Source organism: Lissotriton vulgaris, chromosome 5 (assembly GCF_964263255.1).
Source record: "Lissotriton vulgaris chromosome 5, aLisVul1.2, whole genome shotgun sequence".
NCBI lineage: Eukaryota > Metazoa > Chordata > Amphibia > Caudata > Salamandridae > Lissotriton > Lissotriton vulgaris.
In genome coordinates, this window is record NC_141693.1 from 58,218,236 (window position 1) to 58,238,694 (window position 20,459).

General features: G+C 46.9%; 2 protein-coding genes across 2 annotated transcripts in view; both read right to left on the bottom strand.

The window, feature by feature from the left end:
- Nucleotides 1-11,178: 11,178 nt before the first annotated feature.
- LOC147710147 (E3 ubiquitin-protein ligase TRIM39-like) overlaps nucleotides 11,179-20,459 on the bottom strand; it is an 80,744-nt gene continuing 71,463 nt past the window's right edge. The window contains exon 6 of the mRNA XM_086920846.1: nucleotides 11,179-12,129. Within this exon, the coding sequence (XP_086776972.1) occupies nucleotides 11,618-12,129 (512 nt within the window). The 3' untranslated portion in view covers nucleotides 11,179-11,617. The remainder of the gene's footprint in view (nucleotides 12,130-20,459) is intronic.
- The window catches only part of LOC147710148 (E3 ubiquitin-protein ligase TRIM39-like), a 450,821-nt gene continuing 441,634 nt past the window's right edge, over nucleotides 11,273-20,459 (bottom strand). The window contains exon 9 of the transcript XR_015295848.1: nucleotides 11,273-11,620. The gene's annotated coding sequence lies outside the window, so the exon portion shown is untranslated. The remainder of the gene's footprint in view (nucleotides 11,621-20,459) is intronic.

The window sequence follows — 20,459 nt, forward strand, 5'->3', positions numbered from 1 at the left end:
TCAGTGAGGGTAGATCACACACTACTGATGTCCACTATACTCACACTCCCCAGGGATGCAGAGAATCATGAGTGACAGGAGTCAGGGAGGGCGGATCATACACCACTGATGTCCACTATACTCACACTCCCCAGGGATGCAGAGAATCATGAGTGACAGGAGCCAGGGAGGGTAGATCACACAGCACTGATCTCCAGTATACTCACACTCCCCAGGGATGCAGAGAATCATGAGAGCAACAGGAGTCATGGAGGGTGGATCACACACCACTGATGTCCACTATACTCACACTCCCCAGGGATGCAGAGAATCATGAGAGCAACAGGAGTCAGGGAGGGTGGATCACACAGCACTGATCTCCAGTATACTCACACTCCCCAGGGATGCAGAGAATCATGAGAGCAACAGGAGTCAGTGAGGGTGGATCACAAACCACTGATCTCCAGTATACTCACACTCCCCAGGGATGCAGAGAATCATGAGAGCAACAGGAGTCAGGGAGGGTAGATCACACAGCACTGATCTCCAGTATACTCAGACTCCCCAGGGATGCAGAGAATCATGAGAGCAACAGGAGTCAGTGAGGGTGGATCACAAACCACTGATCTCCAGTATACTCACACTCCCCAGGGATGCAGAGAATCATGAGAGCAACAGGAGTCAGGGAGGGTAGATCACACAGCACTGATCTCCAGTATACTCAGACTCCCCAGGGATGCAGAGAATCATGAGAGCAACAGGAGTCAGGGAGGGTAGATCACACAGCACTGATCTCCAGTATACTCAGACTCCCCAGGGATGCAGAGAATCATGAGAGCAACAGGAGTCAGTGAGGGTAGATCACAAACCACTGATCTCCAGTATACTCACACTCCCCAGGGATGCAGAGAATCAGGAGTGACAGGAGTCAAGGAGGGCGGATAACACACCACTGATCTCCACTATACTCACACTCCCGAGGGATGCAGAGAATCATGAGAGCGACAGGAGTCAGCGAGGGTGGATCACACACCACTGATCTCCACTATACTCACACTCCCCAGGGATGCAGAGAATCATGAGTGACAGGAGTCAGGGAGGGTGGATCACAAACCACTGATCTCCACTATACTCACACTCCCCCAGGGATGCAGAGAATCATGAGAGCGACAGGAGTCAGCGAGGGTGGATCACACACCACTGATCTCCACTATACTCACACTCCCCAGGGATGCAGAGAATCATGAGAGCGACAGGAGTCAGGGAGGGTGGATCACACACCACTGATCTCCACTATACTCACACTCCCCAGGGATGCAGAGAATCATGAGAGCAACAGGAGTCAGGGAGGGTGGATCACAAACCACTGATCTCCACTATACTCACACTCCCCAGGGATGCAGAGAATCATGAGAGTGACAGGAGTCAGGGAGGGCGGATCACACACCACTGATCTCCACTATACTCACACTCCCGAGGGATGCAGAGAATCATGAGTGACAGGAGTCAGGGAGGGCGGATCATACACCACTGATCTCCACTATACTCATCCCCCAGGGATGCAGAGAATCATGAGTGACAGGAGTCAAGGAGAACGGATCACACACCACTGATCTCCACTATACTCACACTCCCCCAGGGATGCTGAGAATCATGAGTGACAGGAGTCAGGGAGGGTGGATCACACACCACTGATCTCCACTATACTCACACTCCCGAGGGATGCAGAGAATCATGAGTGACAGGAGTCAGGGAGGGTGGATCATACACCACTGATCTCCACTATACTCATCCCCCAGGGATGCAGAGAATCATGAGTGACAGGAGTCAAGGAGAACGGATCACACACCACTGATCTCCACTATACTCACACTCCCCAGGGATGCAGAGAATCATGAGAGCGACAGGAGTCAGGGAGGGTGGATCACACACCACTGATCTCCACTATACTCACACTCCCCAGGGATGCAGAGAATCATGAGTGACAGGAGTCAGGGAGGGTGGATCACAAACCACTGATCTCCACTATACTCACACTCCCCAGGGATGCAGAGAATCATGAGAGCAACAGGAGTCAGGGAGGGCGGATCACACACCACTGATCTCCACTATTCTCACACTCCCCCAGGGATGCAGAGAATCATGAGAGCGACAGGAGTCAGGGAGGGTGGATCACACACCACTGATCTCCACTATACTCACACTCCCCAGGGATGCAGAGAATCATGAGTGACAGGAGTCAGGGAGGGTGGATCACAAACCACTGATCTCCACTATACTCACACTCCCCAGGGATGCAGAGAATCATGAGTGACAGGAGTCAGGGAGGGCGGATCACACACCACTGATCCCCACTATACTCACACTCCCCCAGTAATGCAGAGAATCATGAGAGTGACAGGAGTCAGGGAGGGCGGATCACACACTACTGATCTCCACTATACTCACACTCCCCCACGGATGCAGAGAATCAAGAGTGACAGGAGTCAGGGAGGGTGGATCACAAACCACTGATCTCCAGTATACTCACACTCCTCCAGGGATGCAGAGAATCATGAGAGCAACAGGAGTCAGCGAGGGTGGATCACAAACCACTGATCTCCACTATACTCACCCTCCCCCAGGGATGCAGAGAATCATGAGTGACAGGAGTCAGGGAGGGTGGATCACAAACCACTGATCTCCACTATACTCACACTCCCCCAGGGATGCAGAGAATCATGAGAGCGACAGGAGTCAGCGAGGGTGGATCACACACCACTGATCTCCACTATACTCACACTCCCCCACGGATGCAGAGAATCAAGAGTGACAGGAGTCAGGGAGGGTGGATCACAAATCACTGATCTCCAGTATACTCACACTCCCCCTGGGATGCAGAGAATCATGAGAGTGACTGGAGTCAGCGAGGGTGGATCACAAACCACTGATCTCCACTATACTCACACTCCCCAGGGATGCAGAGAATCAAGAGTGACAGGAGTCAGGGAGGGCGGATCACACACCACTGATCTCCACTATTCTCACACTCCTCCAGGGATGCAGAGAATCATGAGTGACAGGAGTCAGGGAGGGTGGATCACACACCACTGATCTCCACTATACTCACACTCCCCCAGGGATGCAGAGAATCATGAGAGCGACAGGAGTCAGCGAGGGTGGATCACACACCACTGATCTCCACTATACTCACACTCCCCCACGGATGCAGAGAATCAAGAGTGACAGGAGTCAGGGAGGGTGGATCACAAATCACTGATCTCCAGTATACTCACACTCCCCCTGGGATGCAGAGAATCATGAGAGTGACTGGAGTCAGCGAGGGCGGATCACACACATCAGATCGCCCCAAAACTAACACTGTGCTCATTTACAGAACCTATGTTTGTATTATTTTTTATGTGTAGCATTGCGCTGTGCACAGACAAAAATACCCCGCGGTAACCTGATCCAACTCTCCCAAACTTCTACCGCAGCCCCTCAGCTGTGCTCCCCCCCTTAGGGGTGGATACACCCGCTCGTGATTCACCCCCACACCCCTCAAATACTGCTAACCAGTAAAACCATGGTAAGGTGTTTTCCTGCCCCACCTCCCAACTCCCTTCAGCACAAAAACACACATTCAGCTTGTTCCTGTAATGCTCACACCAAACCCTATCACTCACCAGCTTTGAAAACAATATCTGCAAATTCAAAAATAATATTCATTTCCCGAAATCGACACATACACTCCATCTGAGCAATATAACCTGGCATCTTCTTCTTAAATATTCCCACGTGATAAAATGTGTATCCCATGCTTGTACAAAAAAAAAAGCTCTCATTACACTATTCAGTTTGCGTTTTGCTTTGTCCATGGTGCTGTGTTCCACGTCATCCCACCACACCCTATTCAGGACAGATTCAGTCCATATGATGCACCTGCAGCCCAAAGCTCTTCAGCCTCACGTCCTCTTTCATGTTCGTCAGCAAAGAGAGGCCCAGTAGCTGCTCAGATCATTTTCTCATAGATTTATTATTAGTACCTCTGGACATCCTCTGCTAATTAATAGTTCAGACAATAATGGCAACAGCTGCCCCACCTCATCCCACTCTTGCACCATGAATATACCTCACATCTATGACTTGATAGATCTAACAAGCGGCCATATGGATGGCAATCGGTGAACTTTGCAGCCCATTGAACCAAGGAATGCCCTACGACCCACGTCACTATTCCTTCTCCCAATGGGCCTTGTATACAACCGAGACTAAAACAAAAATAATATAACCAAACCCACCATGTATTAAAAACAGATAGCCCCACTCCCTCATATGTACCGTTCACGACGCTTGGACCGTCATCTCTCAAACCTCTTTATGTCCTCCGTCTCAAGTTCCTACCTCGTATGTACCTCTAACAACACCTGGACGTCACCTCTCAATCCTGTTTATATCCCCACTCTGAAGTCCTAATTTTCCTATCTCAGATGCAGAACCAGTCTGAAAACACGTGCCAAACCCCTCCGCATTCAATCCCAAGTAAACCATACATTTTTCCAATATTCCCAAAAGGTTGGCCGCAGTCACCCGTTCACTCTCTGTAGGGTAAACAACCCCATCTTCCAAACACATCTGGAAATTGTACAAACTGTCAAATGTCTACCTGCCTCTGTCACAAGCCCAGACTAGAGAACAACCCATCTTCTTAGCCCTCTCTGATCTGTCTTGGTACACCTAAGCTATATTTTCAGAAGGATAATTTTACTTACCCAGTAAGCATATGTTCTTGGTATGATGAGCTGTAGATTCACATGTGTTGCATACTCCTGCCATCAAGCATTGAGTTTGCATGTTTTTGTTTTTCTTCAAAGAAGTCTTTCCTAGTCATGAGGAAAGGGGACTCCTTTTGGTGATAGTGCGCGTGGGTATCGGCCCCATTGTTAGATTGTTTTCCGGCAAGAGGGTGAGAATGGAGTAGGTAAGTGTAGCATATAGATGTCCATGTGTATAAATGTATAATGGAAGAACTGCAACAGCTACAGGTACCCGGGGTGGCGGGTGGGTGCATGTGAGCACATGCCCCAAACCTGTTAGAGATGCGTTTTCTTGTGAGCACGATTTGTGGAACAGGGTCGATGAAAAGCCGGCCTGCTGATCAGTTTTGAGAGTGCCACCACTGCAGAGAGCAATGGGTGTAGCCGTCTACCAACACTAGATCTTCAATATTCCCTGTGCTTGATTCCACTGACATGCTAAGCATTCTTGTAGGGGGCGCATGTGAAGCCTCGCATAGTGTACAATTGGAATGCAATTGAGTGATGCTGTGGTGGTGCTGAGTGATGCTGTGGTTGCGCTGAGTAATATTGGTGTGTCCGTGAGTGATGCTGTGGTGGTGCTTACTGATGCTGTGGTGATGATGATTGATGCTGTGGTACTACAGAGTGATGCTGTGGTAGCATATAGTGATGCTGTGGTGTTCCTGAGTGATGCTGTGGTGGCGCTGAGTGATGCTGTGGTTGTGCTGAGTGATGCTGTGGTTGTCCTGAGTGATGCTGTGGTTGTCCTGAGTGATGCTGTGGTCATGCTGCCTGATGCTGTGGTGATGCTGATTGATGCTGTGGCGATGCAGAGTGATGCCGTGGTAGCATTTAATGAAGGTGTGGTGGTACTGAGTGATGCTGTGGTGTTCTTGAGTGATGATGTGGTGGTGCTGAGTGATGCTGTGGTGACCCTGAGTGATGCTGTGGTGGCCCTGAGACATGTTGTGGTGGCCCTGAGTGATGCTGTGATGGTGCTGAGTGATGCTGTGGTGGTGCTGAGTGATGCTGTGGTGGTGCTGAATGTTGCTGTGGTTACGTAGAGCGATGCAGTGGTGGGGGCGCTGAATGATGCTGTGGTGGTCCTGAGTGATGCTGTGGTGGTCCTGAGTGACTCTGTGGTGGTGCCGACTGATGCTGTGGTGGCACTTGTGCAGACTGATCTACTCTGGCTATTTTGCTTTCTCTTCCTTAATAACATGACGTACCAGAGTTGTTTTAAATCAAAATGCATTAAACATGATGTTACAGGTGTAGATTAACAATGGGCAAGGAATCGAAGGGTTGGTCCTAAGTGCTGTAAGCCTGATGCCAAACCGTAATAGTCCTAATTGGCTGAGAATTATCAAATGTACACAAGTCAATAATGAGACGGGATGTGCAGGAAGCCACTATTAGGGTTTCAGATTTTCAATTGTGGCGAATGTTCTTAGTAACTAGAGGAACAGAAGTATTTAATTGCATGAAAGGTAGTAGTGGTTGTAAACCTGCTCTACCTAAGGGTCAATAAATAGGTTTGACAAAAAAAATCCTGATGTAGAAAAGACCTACAACATGATTTATAAAATATAGCAGAACAATAAATCAGGATCGATGTGGCTTGGCCAAGAAATTACGCCTGCCAATGGAAAAGAACAAAAATCTTAACAATAGATGTAAGAAAACATGTCATAAAAAGTATGCTTGAAAAAAGATGGTAATTTGAATTTTGAACCAATAGTATAAAGTTTTGCCATCTAGTACAATTTGATGCAGAAATGAATATTAGCTATTTAAGATATAGAATGATGAGGTTACGTGGATTACTTATGTAAACAAATAGTATAGTGTGGAACAAAAACTAAGCAAAGGGAGTAAGTTATATCAAAGATTCAGATTTCATTATCACTAAGAAAGCGGCTACGAGTCATGTAAAATTGCAGAAATCTTCATGTGAAAGTAGCTGAACTGTGGTAGTTTAAGTATTCTGTTTAAACATCATGCACACAAGTCAGAACTATTTTTACAAATGCATAAAGGAAAGGAGTTTTGTCAAATATCACTCATGGCAGGCTGAAAAGGTACGAGAGGGTTAATGAGCCATAACGAGGGGAAAGGCAGATGGCAGCGTTAATGAGCTATGAAAAGGGGAATGGCCGATGGCTGCTGTGCACATGCCCGTGCGCGTAACAGCAAGCTTTAGACCACAAGCAAAAGCTTGTGGTCGCATTTCTAAAGCCCCCACTCACTAAATATCGCACCTGTCAGCGCATGCGCTGGCTCAGGTGAGACCTAAAAATGTTGCCAGGCAAGTAAATTCTACCTAAATGCGACCTGGAAATGTTTGTGGAGTCATGAAAGCCCCGCAGGAGGCTATTGTGTTGTATTTGTGCTGCTGGAATATATCATTATTGCACATTGTTCACCGAATCTGCATATCTTTGCTACAGACACATTTCATAAATTACAATAGTGGCTTGTGCAGCAGGGCAGATGTCTCACAAGAAACAAGTTATACATGATGCTCTGTAATTGTGATGGAATCTTTTCAGTTTAAGAACTTCACGGTTTAAAAATAGTTCTTTATTGTGATATATCTTCACTGGCCTCGTCATTTAAAATTTTTAGTTTTGGCCTGTCTGTAATTGCATATTTTATCACCTGTATTGGGTTTTAAATGTGTGGTTTTCCCTGTCCATGATTGCTTTCGTTTGGTGTGTTGAATTGTGGGATTTGCAGTCCAACCTCTGTGGTTTGTCCCTCTCATTCCTTGGTGACAAATCTGTTTTCCCTCCAAATTGCTCCTTTGCTCTGTGCTTAGGCCTGTGTGCTCAAACAGTGCACCCCCCAGCCACCATTTTGTGTTCACAAGCCAGTGAGGCCAGCCCCCCCTGCCTCCCCCCCTCCACCCCCAAGCAACATGGATTTTCTACATCAGAGGGTGCTTCTGTGAGCTGTTTAAACTGTATTTACTGGGGTCTGTGCACTTCGTTTTTTGGCCAGCAGGGGGAGTAAAGCTTTATTCAAACAGTATTGTTAGATTTCGAGTTAGTGAAGCCTTTACCTGCTGAAGTCCAAAGTTGTGGATTGAGCCTGTCTGTCTTCTAGGAGATTCTGAACAGGAGAAGCAGCTGCCCAGACCCCACCCCCAGGCCAGCAGACCATTGGCTATTCAGCTACCAGGCAAGTCTGAGCCCTCCTCTCACACCTGCCCAGGCCCCTTAGGGCCTTGCTGGGTGCACCCCAAATCATTCTCCTCCATCTTGTGAGTTGCAGCCTACATGTTCCCCAGATTGCAGTGAGCTGAGTCCAGGAAGTGGTAAGGAGACAGACTAGTGCTGTCTCTTCCCAAGACAAAAAGTTGTTTAAAAAGCGATTTTCATTTTCTGTGTTTACTGTCTATGCCTGTGGTTGTTACAGTAAAAAATTCTAGTTTTGGCCTGCCTGTAATTGCATATTTTATCACCTGTGTTGTGTTTTAAATGTGTGGTTTTCCCTGCCCATGATTGCTTTTATTTGGTGTATTGAATGGTGGGATTTGCAGTCCAACCTCTGTGGTTTGTCCCTCTCATTCCTTGGTGACAAATCTGATTTCCCTCTAAATTTCTCCTTTGCTCTGTGCTTAGGCCTGTGTGCTCAAACAGTGCACCCCCCAGCCACCATTTTGTGTTCACAAGCCAGTGAGGCCAGCCCCCCTGCCTCCCCTCCACCCCCCCCCCCCCCCCCCAGCAACAGGGATTTTCTACATCTGAGGGTGCTTCTGTGAGCTGTTTAAACTGTATTTACTGGGGTCTGTGCACTTCGTTTTTTGGCCAGAAGGGGGAGTAAAGCTTTATTCAAACAGTATTGTTCGATTTCGAGTTAGTGAAGCCTTTACCTGCTGAAGTCCAAAGTTGTGGATTGAGCCTGTCTGTCTCCTAGGAGATTCTGAACAGGAGCAAGCAGCTTCCAACTCCCTGGCCAGCAAACCTTGTCTGAGGTTGCTGGGACCTTATATGGCGTGCTAGTGGTTGGAACACGTGTACACTGATTGGTGGTTGTATCTGGTGTTTCTATTGGGTTAGGGTTAATGTCCTCATTGGTTGGGTATTTGAGGCTTCTGATTGGTTTCTTGGTCTGTGATTCAATCATTGCAGGGTTGGGACTTGGGCTAGGGTTAGGATTTCTATTGGAAGTAGGGACTAGGGCTTCCTATGTTATTGGTTGTTGGGAGTAGGGTGGGACTAGGACTAGGGGTAGACCTTTAATTGGAAGTAGCTATTTAGGGCTTCTGGTGTGATTTGTTGTTGGGCCAGTTGTGGGACTAAGAGTACGGTTAGGCTTTCTATTGGAAGTAGGGACTAGGGCTACCTGTACCGTTGGCTGCTTGGACTTGGGTTGGGACTAGTGGCAGGGCTAAGGCCTTTATTGGACGTAGAGATCAGGGTTTTTGAACTGATTGGGTGCTTGGACTTGGGTTAAGATTGGCTGCAAGGTCCTGGTCTCCTAGTGGTTCTAGATGTTAGGGCTAGTGTTGTGATTGGATAGTGTTAGGGCTAGGGTTCCCATTGGCTGATGGGGTCACCTGATTACTAGGGCTACAAAAAGGTGAGGTTTAGGGCGTCTCAGCCCGGGCTTTGAGGCTAAGGTTGGAGAGGACAAGGGTAGTTGCCTGTTTGGGCCTGTTCGAGACTAGTCTGGACTAGGGGCAGAAATGCTGCCCTCTGACTCCTTTCCTCCAAAACTCCTTTTTACTCATCCAAAAGCCTCTTCCTACTGCTAAGACTTATAAAACAAATTTTTAAAAAAAACTTCACTCTTTTATCCCTCCACTATCCTTTTTCAATCAAAATTAACAGACTAACTTGTTCACTTCTTCAATTCCACATTCCATATTCAACTCTACTAATATACTGCCCAAATAACTGAATAACATATCTACTACTCAAATTACTTCATATTTATACTATATCAATTTTCAACACTAATCCTTTATGGGTTCCGGAGTGTCGTGCTACTCGCCAGAAAAGCGCTTCAACACCCATCAGGGGTAACAAGTGCTATATGAATGCAAATCTTTCTTCCCCTTTTATCCATCAGCTATCCTTCTCACTCCAAGTAACAGACTAATATCCACCAGTGAAATTACCTCATATTTCACCATATTAATTCACCACTAATCCTTTATAGGCTCCCTGAACAGTATGCGTCAACAAGCGAGCGATAAATAAATAAATACAAAACTTTGTCTTACTCTATAATCTGCTATCATTCCAAATCCAAATAACTGACTAACCTATCTACCACTTAAAATGTGCTTGCATGTTTCACTATACTAATTCAACACTAATCCTCTGTGGGTCCCGGAGTAGCGTGCTACCAGCCGAAAAAGCGCTTTGACGCCTCGTCAGGGGTAGTAAGCGCTATATAAATGCAATTACAATACAATACAATACAATTTCGTAGGTAATTTGTCCGAAGGGAAACTAGAACACCTGGATTAATTGCGGCTTCGCAGCGTAACCACATTTTGTGATCCTAAACAAATATTTGATTTCACCGATGGTCTATTTTCTTCCTTATCCCATATGAAAGCACCTTGAAAACCGTGAGTTTAGAATACCAGCGCTACAAAAACCTATTGCGTTTCAATTAATGGATCTAAAAGAATCTGGGCAGAGCCGGCTTTAGAATTAGAGGCGTCAGTGTGACAATATTTTTTGCGCCCCTCCGCCCATGACCGCCATTTTCAAATATTCCCTCACTCCCACCTTCCAACAGTGGCACTCATATCTACACAGCTCCTCCCTCACATGCGTGTCTTTTGTTTTACAGCGCTATTCATGGCAACTCTAGGGTGTCAGAGCACTTAACACCAAACATACCCTATAGAGAAGCAATGAATGTTAATTGTGTAAATAAGTCTATAGGAAATGTTACACAAACCAATGAGGATTACCGTTCTGTGATCTGCATGTACACATTCTTTGCAGCCGGCATACTAACCCTCTGCGCTACTTAAGGATGAGTTTAAACTGTGACAAGACAAAACTTCGATCTCTCTCCAGCAGAAACATTAATCACCTGCGCCATCTTGACATTTTAATTGTTGCCTGAAACCTGCTGGACACACAAGGAAGCAGCCAGTGCTTTTAAAACCTAAAGTTATTTCTGCACACATCACCGCTCCCAGGTTAGCGCAGGTGCGGCTGCACCTGTCGCGCTGTCCTAAATCCGCCCTGAATCTGGGTTACATACAGGGTGCACGTGACAACTGTCTTGCGTCTGAGGTCATTAATAATATCCCTGTTGTTGGGCGGGGAAGGAACGGTTTCTAGGGTCATGTTTAAAAACAATCACTTTCAATAAGTACTTCTCAGCGCAGCGCTATAATGTGCAAATTAATGTCAAAGCTCTGCATGCCAAAGAAATACACATTATTGAATTTTAAAGAGTCTTTATCACATGTTATATGGTGTCTGGTGCATGATTCACACGGCAAACAAGGACAAGAGATGTCTAGCAGTCAGTTTCACATGAGGCTTCTGGCTGTCATGGCAACATGTGGGAGGGTCGTTGTGAAGAAGATTCTTTGGAATGTTGGTGTTTGAAGATTCTTTGGAATGTTGGTGTTTAAACTGTGGATGACAGTTGAGGGGGAGCTCTGCACATCGGGTGGGCTGACATCTATACATTAATAAATCTATATGAAAGAAACCTTTTCCAGTCTCTGGAGTTACTGCCCCCCCTACGCCCCAGGAGACTTATCCCCAAAGGGAGCGCTTTATTATTTAAAAGCGTCTCTGCAGGTGCTCCTGGTCACATTATCACTGCAGGGGGGGTGCGATGGAAGGATGAGGGGCGGAAGCTCCCTGCAGCTCTCACTCCAGCCTCAGCCCTGCTCCTCCATTGAGCCAGAAGATCGGGAAGAGCCTCTGTGTGAAGGGGGCCGGCGGGAAGGAGAAGAGAAGCTCCATGGAGTCCGCATTGTACAGGGACAGCCGCCCCCCCTCGTAGTCCAGATACACCCCCAGCTTCAGGGGCATCTCACGAGGAGCCAGAGGGCTTAGAGGGGAGGTGAGAGCCGTGTACTGACCCTCCCGCCCCTCCACAGCCCAGACTCCCCCCTCAGGTGACCATGTGATCTCTCCCTTCCTGTTCATAGACTCAGCTGCGACCCCCATACGCCACCCGTACCCCTCCTGCAGCAGCTGCACCTCCCAGTAATGTCTGCCAGAGGTGAACTCCTCGCTCCCCAGCACACAGCCCCAGTTGGTGAATCTCTCGGGGGTGTCCGGCAGGCGCTGTACTGTCTGTGTGCGTCTCACACGTTTCCGCCCCTCAGAGAGGAGGAGCTGAGGATGAGCCGTGTCAGGATCCAGAGTCACCATCACTGCAGAGAAGAGATTCACAATTAGAGATTAAACAACACAAAGAAAGGCTGTAATTACTGCTTCTATTTTACATATGATTAATTTACACCACATCTGGAAGGAGCACGCAGCGCTAGAGAGCGCACAGCACTAGACTGATCACTACACTAAAGCGCGCGGCACTAGACTGCTCAATATACTAAAGCACACATTCATCTAGAACACACACTACACCGAACATCACACTGCACTACATAGACAAGGAATTCTACTACATACTACCCTGCACCTCACAGCTCATTCTACACCACACTACCACAAAGTAAAAGATACAAGAAGAGTAGTGTACTAGGCAGTACTCTATATTACATGGTACTAGAAGGAATACTGTACTAGTTAGTAAAGTGCATTAGACAGCACAGTGACAGAGGTACTCCAAAATATACAGTAATACCCAGTACACTGCATTAGATGGCCAAGAATTAAATAAACACTCCAAGGTATACAGTACTAACCATTACACTGCATTCGATGGTAGTATATCATATATGGTACAGAGTAGGAGAGCTACTAGAAGGTATACAGTACTAGTCGGTACAGTACATTAGAGGGTACAGAGTGACAGAGCTACTCCAAGGTATACTGTACTAGTCAGTACCCTGAATTAGATGGTGTTGAGTGACAGAGCAATGCAAAAAACGGAAGAGGGACCCTGAATCTAAAGATGATAAAGAGAGGGGGAACAACCCACCAGGGCAAAATGATTAAGAAACAACATGAAAAGGGGAGTTCCCAATTATATCAAGGACCAACGAGTTCCAATAATAAATAGAAAACGCCCACAGAACAGCTGGATATTTTTCAAATATTTATTCTCTTATTTATTTTCATAGAAAAATATATCAAGTTAAGATAGAGAGCAATACATACTTCATTTCATAAAAATACATATCAAGCAATGCAACATCAGCCCAGTGACACGGAGAGCAATAAAAAATGGCACCCACATTACTCACTCATTCTATCAACCACTGACTCACTCTCAAAACATAACATCCATACCAACTCAATCAACTACCACATTTCGTCAGACAAACAAGAAAAGCGCTGACGCGCGTTTCGGAATAGTGCCAAAGTGGGAAATTCCTTCATCAGGGCGCATATCATCAGTATGCTGGTAGGCATGGTCTCTTAAGATCCAAGGACAACATTATATAAACGAGTCCCAATCATTAATCAGGGAAGGAAAAGCATATCTCGAAACCTCGGAATAGGCAACTCCCTATCAGGCTTCAACTTTGTACGGAACACACAGGTAAGAGAACACGCAATATCCTGAGATAGAAGGCGAGAGAGCACATAAGAAGGTGGACACTTGAGCAGATCTGAACTCTAAATCGTTAGATAAAGGTCAGTCGCAGTAGGAAAGGATGCCGGAAAAATCTCGTCCAGGAATTAGATGGATGAGTTGTTAGAAGTCAGGGCCTCAAGGTCGAGGCAATAAACCTTAATATAGGACGCAGGGCGACTGTGGCGCTCAATTCGGATACACCGTCACAGGGTCCGCCAGAGTCAGGGGGGAGGATAAAACAAATAGAGTCCTTTCACGTCGGCCGAACACCACAATGCATACGCCACATGGGTCTGCCACCCAGACCACTGGGGGCCAGAAAAGAAGAGTAGTGTACTAGGCAGTACTCATATTACATGGTACTAGAAGGAATACTGTACTAGTTAGTAAAGTGCATTAGACAGCACAGTGACAGAGGTACTCCAAGATCTACAATACTAGTCAGTACACTGCATTAGATGGCCAAGAATGAAATAAACACTCCAAGGTATACAGTACTAACCATTACACTGCATTCAATGGTAGTATATCATATATGGTACAGAGTAGGAGAGCTACTAGAAGGTATACAGTACTAGTCGGTACAGTACATTAGAGGGTACGGAGTGACAGAGCTACTCCAAGGTATACTGTACTAGTCAGTACCCTGAATTAGATGGTGTTGAGTGACAGAGCTACTAGAATGTGTACGGTACTAATCAGTTCACTGCATTCGATGGTACAGAGTGACAGAGCTACTAGAAGGTAAACGGCACTAGTCAGTACAGTACATTAGAGGGTATAGAGCAACTTTTCTACTCCAATGTATACTGTACTAGCCAGAACCCTGCATTAGATGGTAGTATATAATATATGGTACAGAGTAGGAGAGCTACTAGAAGGTGTACAGTACTAGTCAGTACAGTAGATTCGAGGGTACAGTGTGACAGAGGTACTCCAAGGTATACTGTACTAGCCAGTACACTGCATTGGATGGTACAAAGTGACAAAGCTACTCCAAGGCATACAGTACTAGATGGAAACAAAGCTGAAGGTATACAGTACTAGTCAGCAGCTGCAGTTTCTCAATGGGAGCATAAGGGTGTTGCCCCCCTGTATGTGCTGCCAGATTAAAAAAGTTAAGCTATCAACAATTATAATGGTTTATATTCCTGCCCGTGTCACGCTGTTTTTATTTCAACCATGGCCGAGTGCAGTGCCCGTTGCGGGCGGATGCCTAGTCTTCCAATCATGTGAGGGGGTGGGGCATCTTATAAACAGCACCAGAGAGACTCAGACTGTCTGGGCCTGAAGTGTAAGTGCGCATGTCGGGTTGCAAGGCTGTTTTCCTACGACCAACCCGACATGTGCACATGAGTCCTCTCCACCAGCACAACATTAGTGAGTCAGGGATCACAGCCGCAGCCTCCTCCGATCTGCAAAGGAGCGATGACTTTGGCTGCTCCAGCCAATCCTGGACCTGCTCTTATGCTGTTTGCTGATAACAGCAGAGGAGCAGTGAATGGATTGCCTCAAGAGAGGCGAGGAGTAGTCCTGGTCTTGGAGGCAGCAGGTTTGGCTTTACAGAAGAAAATGGGCAATCACAGTGTGGTTTTATTATAAAGCCATTCAGTGATTGGTCATTTTCTATCCCATGCTGCCTTTCCTTCAGTTGCTATGGTTCCCGCCTCATAGAGCCCAGGGACGGAGTGGAAAAAACGAGGGTTAAGAGCCGCATTATTGAGAGTAACTTAGAGCTCGCCATGTCATCAGGTCCTGGTCCCGAGTAGGTGACCCATGAAGTGACATAGTAAGTGCTGCCTGACGTTTTTAGGGTGAACATTATCTGTGCTCAGTGTGCTGGAGTTACAGTTATGTAAAACTGAACACGGAGTCCCGGCGTCAGCTCAACCTCCTGTGATTCTGGGCCAATCACTTAATCGTCCCATGCCTATATAAATTAACGTGACCATGTGTAATTGTAACTGGTGTTCATGTAAAGCGCTACAATGCCAATGCCAATGAGATTGATTTCCAATCTCAAGCTAACATGTCTGGCAGTGGCAGTGCACTTAAATCCCTTTATATGTATTTAACTGAGCTTTTGTAGCAGCGCGTTCGCAACCTCCCATCCACAACTTTTACACCCACCAACTTCAAATCCCACCAGCCGCCACTGCTCAACAGTAAAGTGCATTAGATGGCACAGAGTGACAGTGCTACTCCAAGGTATACAGGATTACTTAGTACACTGCGTTATATGACACACAGTAATAGAGCTACTCCAAAGGTATACAGTAGTAGTCAGTACACTGTATTGGACGGTACAGAGTAGGAGAGCTACTAGAAGGTACACTGTACTAGTCCAAGCACTACATTAGATGGTACTGAGTGACAGAGCCACTGGAAGGTATACTTTACTAGTCAGTACGCTGTATTAGATGGTATTGAGTGAAAGAGCTACTCAAAGGCGTACTGTACTAATCAGTACTATATAATATATGGTACAGAGTAGAAGAGCTACTAGAAGGTATACTGTACTAACTAGTACACTGCATTACATGTGACAGAGCTACTCCAAGGCATACTGTACTATATAATATATGGTACAGAGTAGGAGAACTACGAGAAGGTATACAGTACTAGTCAGTACTATATAATATATGGTACAGAGTAGAAGAGCTACTGGAAGGTAAACTGTACTAGTCAGTACACTTCATAAAAATATTACAGAGTGCCAAGCTATTAGAAATTAAACGTTTGTAGTCAGTACATTAAATTAGATGGTACGGAGTGACAGAGCTACACCAAAGTAAACGGTTCTAGTCAGTACACTGCATTGGATGATACAGAGTAAGAGAGCTACTAGAAGGTGTACTGTAATAGTCAGTACACTGCATAAAAATGTTACAGAGCGACAGAGCTATTAGAAGGTAAACTGTTGTAGTGCTGTAAAGCGTTTTAGGACCCTAGTGTAAAAATCCCGATACATGCCCTTATATAGGTATAAAATACCGTATCCTTATATAGGCATAGAAATCATAGCCGTATTAAGACATAGCTCGTGTAGTCCTAATACGGCTTGGCTACTTCCACTAGTTCCGAAAATCTACGACGATTTCTTGGAAAAACCCGCCTTCAGCAGTCAGGGACTTGCCCCTGTATGAATATTAATTTATCCAAGAACTCACTGAGTTTTCAGAGAATGAAGTCTTTAATGACGTTATTATGTCCAATCTTACGTCAAACTCGGCACCTTCAAGGTATAAATATTTCCACACTTGTCCAAACAAACACACGGTGGTTTGGAGCAGATCGACCACCTACTTGCCCGACGTGCCCTGCTGCAGCAAGTGCCGAAGGAAGCCGACCCTCCAGCTGACGCACTGAGAGAATCTGTACTATCTCCAGCCGGGAAATCCAGCTCCAGTGTTTCCAGGCTACCCTTGCGGGTCGCGGGGAAATAAAGAGTCCTGAGAGAGAGATACCAGACCTCCTACATTCTAAAACCAAGGTACGGAGCTGATTAGACCCTTAGAGAATTCTTGGATTAGATTCTTGGCAAAGAATACTGAAACTAAGCTACACCTCACTTACTTCTTCTCTTGTACTAGACCTAGGTTAGGTACACCGGGGTAGGCGTATTTTAGAAGCACCAGTTGAGTACTTTTAGTCATTATTTATCAATAAATGTATTTTATATACTTTATGGCTTAGAAACCATATCATGCTTTTACAGTATTATTTTATAATACTCTTCGTACTGTACGCTTTGTACTTTACAAGTATTACGATCACAGCAGTTAATTTCTTATGCTTGAGAAAGAAGACTGTTCAATAAATACATTTTATTGAAAAAGCCTGTCTCTCTATTTTCTCTGCACCTCTTGTGAAACGAAGCATGCACAATTGACTGAGTGAAATAACTATGTATTGTTTCCACGACTCTAGAGATACATTTCTTATTCTTTGGAAAAAAAGTTGTCATGTTTTAAGCGGTTGTCAGAAACTAATCCCTTCTTGTTAATTCGAGAAAGTTTCTATTGACCTCTGAGCTAGCTGGCACACACACAATTAAGTCTAGTATATTCCGAAGAGACCTAGTCGACTTCAGTCCTACGTCTAAACTACAGGATACACTATTCCATTGCGAAGAGCCTATTGGGAATATAGGAACTACAGTACAGTAGTCAGTACATTAAATTAGATGACACAGAGTGACAGAGCTACTCCAAGGTGTACCATACTAGTCAGTACTATATAATATACGGTACAGAGTAGGAGAGCTACTAGAATGTATAAAGTACTAGTCAGTACTCTGCATCAGAAGGCAAAGAGTGACAGAGCTACTCCAAGGTATACTTTACTACCCAGTACACTGCGTTATATGGCACAGAGTAGTAGAGCTACTAGAAGGTATACAATACTAGTCAATGCACTGTATTAGATGGTAATGAGTGACAGAGCTACCCGGAGTGTTACTGGCGATTCGATCACAAGGGAAACGGAAGTGACGCGAGTGATGCGAGGACGCACCGCAATCCTTGGAGCGGATCGGAGAGCTTCAGCTCTTGTGAGCCTCCGGCCCTTGCTCCAGTTTGGGTGCATTGCTGGACTTTAGAGCTTGGAGCTTGTACCAGCCTGCGCTGGTATCCCCACGGCTACCCTCCGAAGAGGAAGTTGTTTGTGCGGTCCCAGCAGGACCTTGGCAGTGAGGTTTCAGCAGTAGGGCTCCAGCAGCAAGACACCGGCGTGGGCTGCATTGGTCGTAGTGTGGCCTTGCTTGAGACGTTTATCATGCTCAGGCTCGCTCTATTCAGCATCGGCCACTTTGCGGCTGGGATATTCAGTCTAAGTCAAGGAGTGCGGCTGGTGAAACAGCGAGGACACAGGGGCAATGAGAAGGTAGTGACGCTGGAAGCAACTAAAGCTGGGGATTATGCTCAAGAACCCAGGAGGCGGAGGAGCTACGCAGTCATCCAAGATGGTTGCGTGAGCAGAGAGCTCCCGGGACCCGCGCCGCCCTCATCGATCTATCCTTTTGATATCCTGATTATTTTGATGGGCTTTTGAAGTACTACTCTTGCTGATGCTGCTGCACTTTTCAGGGCTGAGATCGGACTCTGGGAACCATCTCTACATCGTCCTACGTTTTCTGGCCTAGCCCCGGACGAGACCGGGGTCTCTGCTGCTCTGGATGGCCGAGATGTGATTCAACAACAACGGTCGCTTGGCATCTGCTCAACCGGTGACGTTGTCGCTTTCACTTTCGGTTCCTCTGCCTCCGAGCTGCCTACCTAGGGAGCAGTTCACATTCCTGGCTCTGGTGGTCTAGCTAGCTGTGCTTTTTGACTATAGTCCTGGGCCGGCAGGATGTGATTCTTCGCCTAAGCCCTGTTTTGGAGACCGGCGGAACGCTGCCATTTTCACCAGGTCCAGGAAGACCCTTCGGGGTGCTGATTCCAATATGGTGGCTAAACCCGAGACGGAGAAACGCAGGACGAAGGTGACTACCCGTGGGGGATCGGTCCAAAACAACGTAATGGACCGCTACACTCAACCAAGAGGCTCCCCCAATGCTGCCAGCCGTAGTCTTGAGGACCCGAAGACGGACCTGGTAGCTACATCGGAGGTGTCCCTTCAAGATCTCATGGCCGCCATTGCTGGGATCAAGACGGACATGGGTCAACAATACGAAGCCATCGTATCCAAGATTGACACGGTGGCGGTGGATGTTACTCTTATTCGAGCTGACTTGGCTAAGACCAATGAGAGGGTCAAAGCCTTGGACCTCAAAGCCACAAGTTTGGTTACCGACATGGCAGAAGCACAATCAGAGATCGGTAATTCGCGGTCATCGCACGATCTACTGGCCAGCCGTCTGGAGGAGTATGATAACAGGGCCCGACGGAACAAAATTCGCCTAGTCGGGGTACCGGAGGACAGTGGTGCTGCTTCTATCGATCTCTTGGTCGAGGAGTTGATTGTGACCAAGCTTGCTCCCGCAGGCCTTAGTAAATTCTTTGCGGTCGAGCGTGCGTACCGCTTCCCGGGTGGACAGACCAAGCCGGGGGCACCCCCGAGGCCTATCATTGCTAGGCTATTCCACTTTCGGGACCGGGACGCCATCCTTCAGGCCTCTCGTAGACATGGTCCGCTGAAATTCGAGAACAGCTTCATTTCCATCTACCCAGACTTCACTCCTCAGGTGCAGCGGCAACGATCGGGATTCCTGGGTGTGAAACGTCGATTGCGGGACTTGGGACTTAAGTACGCGATGCTGTTCCCAGCTCGTCTTCGCATTGAATACAGGGAACGTACTTTCTTTTTTGATCAACCGGACAGTGTTAGCGACTGGTTGGACTCATTGCCCAAGGAGAACACCGAGAGCGGAGGCCCTGGAGGCGCGGACGGAGGTTCCATCGGCACAAGAGTGACATTCTGGTTCCTGAGGTTCAATCCTGGGTCGTAGTACTATAGAGTATCGTGTATATGCTTTTACTATTATGCCCGGGGGTGGGGCGGGGTGGGATTGTCTCTCCCTTCCTCCTCAGGGGTTCTTTGTGTAGAATTTGATGAAGGGGCGACAGGCACACTGCAGTTTGGGGTGGCTTCTAAATCAGCAGGGGTGCAGGGTGGGGGGTGTTGAAACGGGTTCTTGGTTGGGGGTGGGGGGGGTGGTCTGGGTTGTTCTTTGTGTTTTGTATATGGTTTCTCACATGGTGTTTTTTCATTTGTTCGTATCCTTAGTTCTGGGGTTTCGGGAGAGGGTGGTTTGGAGGTTCTGCGGGGATGGGGGGGGGGGGGTGATATGAAAGTGTTGTCTTGGAACGTTAATGGTCTGGGAGACAGGATTAAGCGGGGTATTGTGCTCCAATTTATTAGACGTCACTCCCCTGATGTAGTTTTGCTGCAGGAGACCCACTTGATAGGGAATGCTTGTAAGGCCCTGGATCGCCGTGGTTACCGACTGGTGGCACATGCGGGTTTCACTTCCGGTTCCCGGGGGGTTGGCATAAT